Source organism: Brachionichthys hirsutus, chromosome 8 (assembly GCF_040956055.1).
Source record: "Brachionichthys hirsutus isolate HB-005 chromosome 8, CSIRO-AGI_Bhir_v1, whole genome shotgun sequence".
Taxonomy (NCBI): Eukaryota; Metazoa; Chordata; class Actinopteri; order Lophiiformes; family Brachionichthyidae; genus Brachionichthys; species Brachionichthys hirsutus.
Window position 1 is genome coordinate 10,292,424 of NC_090904.1, and position 7,330 is coordinate 10,299,753.

At 48.6% G+C, this 7,330-nt stretch overlaps 1 protein-coding gene across 1 annotated transcript; it reads left to right on the forward strand.

Annotated features, from left to right (window-relative positions):
• Positions 1 to 1,453: 1,453 nt before the first annotated feature.
• On the forward strand, positions 1,454 to 7,330 carry acad9 (acyl-CoA dehydrogenase family, member 9). Its single transcript, XM_068742355.1, has 18 exons — positions 1,454 to 1,650; positions 2,318 to 2,411; positions 2,511 to 2,612; positions 2,698 to 2,804; positions 2,893 to 2,993; positions 3,268 to 3,346; positions 3,441 to 3,612; positions 3,691 to 3,764; positions 3,850 to 3,925; positions 4,035 to 4,105; positions 4,183 to 4,302; positions 4,378 to 4,506; positions 4,967 to 5,046; positions 5,190 to 5,316; positions 5,474 to 5,551; positions 6,272 to 6,400; positions 6,804 to 6,876; positions 7,130 to 7,330. Exons 1-18 carry the CDS (start codon positions 1,489 to 1,491, stop codon positions 7,228 to 7,230), a joined length of 1,875 nt encoding a protein of 624 aa, XP_068598456.1. The 5' UTR covers positions 1,454 to 1,488; the 3' UTR covers positions 7,231 to 7,330.

Sequence of the window (7,330 nt, forward strand, 5' to 3'; positions counted from 1 at the left end):
ACATGGCCCCGCTTCTCTCTCACACTCGCAGACCACTTCTGAAGTCGCAGGGAAGGAAGGCGTGATCTTGTTTCATTATGCATTCTGTTTCTACGTAGACAAAAAAAAGAACAAAAACAAAAAAAACAGTTGATGTAAAACTAGTACTGTGACAAAATAAAGTGACATACAGTAAAACCAGAGCTGCTTCTGCTCTACTTTGTCCAATATGCTTCTATTCTACTTACAAAGGCGATGAGTGCGGCCGTAACCCTCCTCCTCATGGACCGGAGCGACCCGTGGATGTACAACCAATTAAATAAAATATATTTATTCTATGACTACAGTCATAAAAAGACTTTCAAATACAAAGGTTTCAGTGTCACTATTTCCTTTCTCAGGATGAGGTATTATTTTAATGTCGGTATCATGGCTTCATATTACCGTAAACTCTGTCGAGGGTTTCCTTTATTGGTATGTCTTTAATCGGCATGCAATAAAACATTCTTAGGATTTGAGATAAGAGAAAACAACTCAATAGACATTCAACTAATTTTGTCATTTTGTAAATTGTCATTGTTGTTGTTTACCCCCCCCCCCCCCCCCCCTTCCTGCCTGCAGCCGGTGCAGGCAGGAAGGGGGGGGGAACCATCACGCCCAGTGATAGTTCACCCTGTTTGTCTGCGGCTCTTGATGTTGCAGCTAAAAATAAACCCCAGCTTGAAGGGCCACGTCATCATGACAGCATGAAAACGTCAGCATGCTGATGGGAGGAGCCGAGCAAAGGGCTAAGTTTCCTCTGCATTGTAGACGCAGTTTATCAAAGGGCTGTTTGTGTTTATAGATGAAAGTAAAACCAGTTTTAACCAAGTTATCTCAGTCAGATTTATGGGCCACTGCCGACTAGTTAAAGTATTTATATATGGATTAGGCTATTGCGTCACCAAGAGGCCTTCTTGTGCCATTACAATTGACCTTTCCGTATATTCATGTAACGTTCATAGACTGCTGGGGAAACCGGATGTAATAACAATTACCAAAATAAATTGTCTGTTTGTTTTTTGTTGAGTTTATACTATAGCACTGATTAAAATTTATTAATTACTTTTTTTAGAATAAACAAACAAAATAAATATATAAATTACGTAAATTTCCAAACTTTTCATTCTTATATACAAATATTTTGCATAGATATTGTTTATCAACACATTGGTGACGTCATCAGCCCGAGACAGAAATGGGTGAAAGGTATGCTGCCTGCGCATGTTAGGGTCACACTATGCCGAAGCCATAGCCCGCCTTTCTCTACCTCTGATTGGTTCACTCTGATAAGGTTAGCAAATCATCGGACCTTTACAGTGACGTCAGCACAGACAATAGCCAATCAGAGACAGAGAAGGCGGAAACTTGCGCCTTCATCGTTGTAAGGGGCGACATTCAGCTTGCTATTTGTAACATTCTGAGCAGGGACGACATAAAGTCGATTTAAGATTCGTGTCAGCAATAATTATGAATGTAAGCAGGTTTCTTGTCTCGTCAAAGCGACTGCTCGCCTGTACCGCGAGGAATGCCGGGAAAGAAGTTTTACGGCTGCAGCAGCGGAGGTCCATTAAAACTCATTCAAGAAGCCTCGCGTACGCGAAAGATCTGTTCCTCGGTCAGATGAACAAGGTAACGTCACTGACGGGACGAGTGGGCTCATAGCGGGGAACGGGCGGAGCCCTGCGGGGGCGTGGGGGAGGATGGCTCGCTTCCTTTGCCTTACCTGACCTGGGATCAGACAATGTGGACCCAACCTGAGATGCTTCACCTGACACCTGACGCACCTTAACACTCGGTCTACCAGAATTCTGCAGTTGCTAGAATGACCATAGCAGTCATAATCTGGATTATTGTTATCACGATATAAGAAAAGAATTGGTGGAATAGGTAAAAAAAAAAAAAAAACAGCATCAGGTCACTAAATGAAAACTATAATGATTGAGTGTTTTATTTATTTAATTGACGCAACATAACGTCTCTGCGATGATGCACGCCAACTCGACCTGCAACTATGATCTCTGGAAGACAAAACAAAATGTATCCTACATTCAAAACAGGTTGGTGTCATCATTAGACCTTAATAATGATAATTATTAACTATTATAAACATTTAAAACAGGTTGGGGTCATCATTTGACCTTTAACAATGATAATTGTTAAAGGCCTGTGCAGCTCCCACACACCACAGGTAACCTGCCCCCCCCCCCCCATGCAAGTGACCCAAATCTGAATTGAAAAGATCCGATTTGGGTCGTGTGTTTGTGTTTATGTTTCTTTTTTTTTTTCTCATCAATAGGAGGAGGTCTTCCCGTATCCAGAAATTGGAAATGAGGAATTGGAGGAGCTCAACCAGTTTGTTGCACCGGTGGAACGATTCTTCAACGAGAAAGGTAAGCGAGAAATCCGGAGTAGAAGAAGCTGAGCGAACGCAACGAGCGTCGATGACGTGTCCAAAGAGGAGAACGAGTTTCGTTTCTGCTTCCCGTCAGTCGACTCGTCGACAATCGACCGAGAAGCCCACATCCCTGCAGAGACGTTAAACGGGCTGAAGGAGCTCGGCCTTTTTGGAATCATGGTTCCCGAGGAGTACGGTAAGACGGTGGCGGTGCGTGGATGCACGCTTCTTCTTCCTGCCCCCCCGCCTTGAACTCGCTGGGCTTCGTCTTTCCGTCCCAGGAGGTCTCGGACTGTCCAACACCATGTACGCCCGACTCGCGGAGATCATCTCCTTGGACGCCTCTATTGCCGTGACACTCGCTGCGCATCAAGCCATCGGACTGAAGGTCGGTCCGCCGTTAGCCCGTCCATATCCTGACGGGGAATGCGGCGATGCCTCCGTGCGATTCGCTAATGTCTCTTCGGCGCTTCCAGGGAATTCTGATCGCAGGAAACGAAGCCCAGAAGCAGAAGTATCTGCCCAAACTGGCCTCAGGAGAACACGTTGCAGCTTTCTGTCTGACGGAGCCTGGAAGGTAAAACGGGTTTATGTGGCGCTGCCGGCGCCTGACACATGACTGCAGAAGCTGAATGCTAATGTTAGCATCCCGTCGGCCTGTTTACTGGACTCGAGTAGCATCTGTCGGACCTTTTTTATTTAGAATCTCTCTTTCGCAGTAAACGATGCGACCGTTGTCAGATCGTAATGCACGTCTTTCTGATCGACCGGGAACCGGAAGGATCAAATGTGATCGCGACTTTGTGTTGAGGTCGGATCCGCTTCATCTACGTTCGTCTTGGACATTTCAGCGGAAGTGATGCCGCCTCCATCCAGACCCGTGCGACCCTGTCGGAAGACGGGACGCATTACCTGCTCAACGGCTCCAAGGTGAGCGCCGTCCAGGACGCCGCCGTTCACATCCTAAAATCACCGCGGCTGCAGCGGCTGCCTTTTTAAAGTCCAGGTTACTCTGTCTGCTTAGATTTGGATTTCAAACGGCGGCTTTGCGGATGTCATGACGGTGTTCGCCAGGACGGCGGCGACAGTAGACGGCGTGAAGACGGATAAGATTTCTGCTTTCATTGTGGAGAGGGCGTTTGGGGGCGTCACCAGCGGCAAGCCGGAGGACAAACTGGGCATCCGAGGCTCCAACAGTGAGTGTCGCGTGGGTTTGGAGGCGGTGTCTCGGCCCGCTTGGTCCCGTTTCATGTCCTCTTTGTGGCTATTTTCAGCTTGCCAGGTGTCCTATGACAACGTCCCGGTGCCGGTGGAGAATGTCCTCGGAGAAATAGGTGGTGGATTCAAGGTGGGATTCGTGCCGTTGCATAAACTGTCTTAGCGGTTGTGTTGGTTCTCTGAACGCCAAACCTTCTTGCTTTGTGTTTGGACAGATCGCCATGAACATCCTGAACTCGGGGAGGTTCAGTATGGGCAGCTCCTCGGCTGGGATGATTAAGAAACTCATTGGTAGGATTAAAAACTGAAATCCTTAAGAGCTTTCTTGTGTCTGCTGTTCAAAATACCTCCATTTTGACATCGCGCCTGTCTGTCTGCCTGTCTGTCCGTCTGGCTGTAGCGTTGACCTCCGAGTACGCCGCAACCAGGAAGCAGTTCAACAAAAGCCTGTCGGAGTTCGGCATGATTCAGGTGCGGACGACTTTCCCCGTCTGGATCGTTAATCCGCTCGGAGGCGAATAAGCCGAGTCGTTGTCCTGCTGTTGTAGGACAAGTTTGCGCTGATGGCTCTCAATGCCTTTGTGATGGAGAGCATGGCCTATCTGACGGCAGGGATGATGGACAGACCGGGGGTCCCAGACTGTTCCCTCGAGGCCGCCATGGTTAAGGTCGGATGGCGCCGTCTTTAAACGTCGTCCGTGGGGAGCGCTTCTCCCAGCGTGTGCTCTCCGGCTTCTGTTCAGGTGCTCAGCTCCGAGGGAGGCTGGATTTGTGCCAGCGAAGCGCTTCAGGTCCTCGGAGGACTGGGATACACCAAGGACTACCCCTACGAGCGCTACATCAGGGACTGTCGCATCCTGCCCATCTTTGAGGTACGTGGAGAATTAAGGTCGTGGGCCAGAACGTGAAACGCACCCACGGACTCTCCGGCTTCCTCCAGCCAACAAAGCCGAGTGCTGTCGGTGCACTGGGGACCTTTTCTTCTTCCGTGTGGTCCAACAGTGTTTTGTCCAGGATGAACTCCGCCTCCTGCCCAAAGTTAGCCTTGAAAATTTGGAATTTGTTTTTACTGTTTATAGTGGGAAATTTGGACTCTGGTATTATTACCTTGGTCAGGCGGCCACTAGGTGGCGCATCTGTGTTGGGAGTTGATGAGTTTCTGTTCTGTCACTTCCTCTGAAGGTAGGGATTACTAGTCAAAATTCTTTAAAAAATTTTTTTTAGATGACACAGCATTGTATATAAACTAAAGAAGAGCTCTCCATCCACATTCCCCGTTCATAAATGTGAAACCGATCATTCGTATTAGTACTAGATGCTGTGTTTTTACAGGGGACCAATGAAATCCTGAGGATGTACGTTGCTCTCACTGGGCTGCAGTACGCCGGCAAAATCCTCACAGACAAAATCAAGTAAGTGGCAGCGGTTCCAAAGCCGCCGGGACGCTGATCAGTCTCCTAGAGAGAGACGTGCATTTGAGAGGAAAGCGTCACAATTACCAGCGACTGCGGCCGTGAAAGACGCGTTATCAATGTTTCCTTCGCTCTGCCTGCAGGGAAGCAAAGAAAGGAAATATCGGCACGGCTCTGAGCCTGTTTGGGAATAAACTGGGGTCCCTGGTCGGCAGAACGAAGGACCACGGCCTGACGGGAAAGGACGGCGTGGTGCATCCCAGCTTGACGGTGAGACGTTCGGATTTAAACTCTGCTGGGAGTTCGGAACGGACTCGACCCCCCCCCCCCCCCCCCCCCCGCCGCAGCAGGGGCGTCGTTCCAGGTTGCCTGAAGGGCCCCCTTCGGAGGTGTGCTTCCTTGACACTCTGGAATTTTCTGCTTGCAGGAAAGTGCAAAGAAGCTGGAAGTCAACGTCAGCTATTTCGGATCGACGGTGGAGAACCTGCTGTACAGATTTGGAAAGGTAACGATTGCTTTTACAAACCGGAGCAGCTGTGGGATTTTCCCGCTCAGTCGGTTTTGTAATTGGTCCTGAAGATTGAACGCCTCCGTTTGTTCGGTCCGTTTCTCCGATCGGTGCCGTCGGCCTGCCGGACAGCTGCTGCGGGTTCGTAATCACGGCTTTCTCAAACGAGCTATAAATCTCCCGGACACGGCTCCGCTCTCTAAATCCTTACTTCCTGCATCATTTGACGTCATTTTTTGATCCGATGCATTCGGAATGTCCTCGTGAGGGTTTCATTTCTCCGGAGAACTTTGAAGTTCAAAGTTCCTAAAGTAAATTTAGCTTTAATTGTCGACAACTCGTGCGAGATACTTTCTTCATTTATTAAAAGGTCAGATTTTTTTTATTTGCTGAAATGGATAGAAAATGTGGAGACAGATGTTTACCACACACTGCTGCTCTGTTACAATGGAGACGTTACAATAATACAGAACCCATTAATCACCATGGCAACAAGGCACCGGAAAATAAACCAAAACAGGATTCAGAAGATTTTACAATTGCCAAACGAAGGGTTGGACTTGTCCTGACCCAGAACCGTAGGCACCACGGATGTGTTGATGTTATTACACCCCAATTATGGAAAATGGTTGAATCACGTGATCGACTGCAAATCGTGTGGACGAATCATTGATTCACGATCCTTTCCTTTTTCATCCATTTTTTTTTTTTTTTTAGACAATAGTGGACGAACAGCTCGTCCTGAAGAAAGTGGCGGACGTGCTGATCAACATGTACGCCATGACGGCCGTGCTGTCCCGGGCCAGCCGCTCCATCAGCATCGGCCTCAAGAATCACGACCACGAGGTGAGGAAGGAGCTCCGCCCGCCGGGAATCTGACCGTCACTCCCGAATCCCTGCCTCTGGATTGGTGCACACATCAGTTCAGGCACATTTCATTCATCTTGCACACCGCTGGTTAATATTCATGCTAGCAGCAGCGCTAGCTCCTTGTTAAATTGATTAGAGGAAGCACTTCCTGTCTTAAGACTGGATGATTTAGACGAGCTATTTTCGCCTGTTGAGTTGACGACTTTTCGTCCCCTTTACGTCGAGGCTCGTTTGCACTCGGGTTTGTATCGGATGATTTCCGGTGGATTCATTTTGCTTTTAACTAAACATGTCCCGCCCCCGGCCTCTGATTCGGTTTCGGATTTCTGCGTTCAGCTTCACGCATGCAGGGCTTTGATGAATGGCCGTTGTCTCCCAGGTGCTGCTCGCGAACACGTTCTGCTCCGAGGCCTTCTTCAAGAACAACTACATGATTGCTCAGTTGCAAAAACGTAAGTGCGACACAAAGTGCTAATTGAGAACAGCCCCGTCGCATCTGGAGAACAAAAGACTTGCACGTGTTGCGGAATTTCCCCGCCAAGTCCCGCATACCAACGGCGGACCCCCCGCTGCTTTTCATTTTCACACGGCAGATTTTTTATTTTAACGGCCTGCGTGTGATCCGCGTTATCTGGTGACCCGATCCGGGCAGATCGGAATGTCGTTTAGCGCTTGTTCTCTAATTTGTATCTCGATCTGCTCCAGACTCTCCTGAGAACAACGACGCCAGCATCACGAAGATCGCCAAACAGGTTCTGGAGAACCGAGCCTACGCCTGCTCCCACCCCCTGGAGAGAACATTCTGAGCGTCGTTCTGATTGGATCACGCACAGTTCCACTGATTGGTTGTCTCCGGTTCTGACTCTGGCTGTAGGTTTGCTTAATAAATTCAAAGGTCTATGATTA

What these genes read in the sequence shown, in the direction of transcription:
- acad9 (XM_068742355.1), top strand. Translation starts at nt 1,489, where the DNA reads ATGAATGTAAGCAGGTTTCTTGTCTCGTCAAAGCGACTGCTCGCCTGT. An exon ending in ACGATTCTTCAACGAGAAAG is followed by an intron (nt 2,412 to 2,510) that starts GTAAGCGAGAAA and finishes GCTTCCCGTCAG; the next exon opens with TCGACTCGTCGACAATCGAC. An exon ending in TGGTGCATCCCAGCTTGACG is followed by an intron (nt 5,317 to 5,473) that starts GTGAGACGTTCG and finishes TTCTGCTTGCAG; the next exon opens with GAAAGTGCAAAGAAGCTGGA.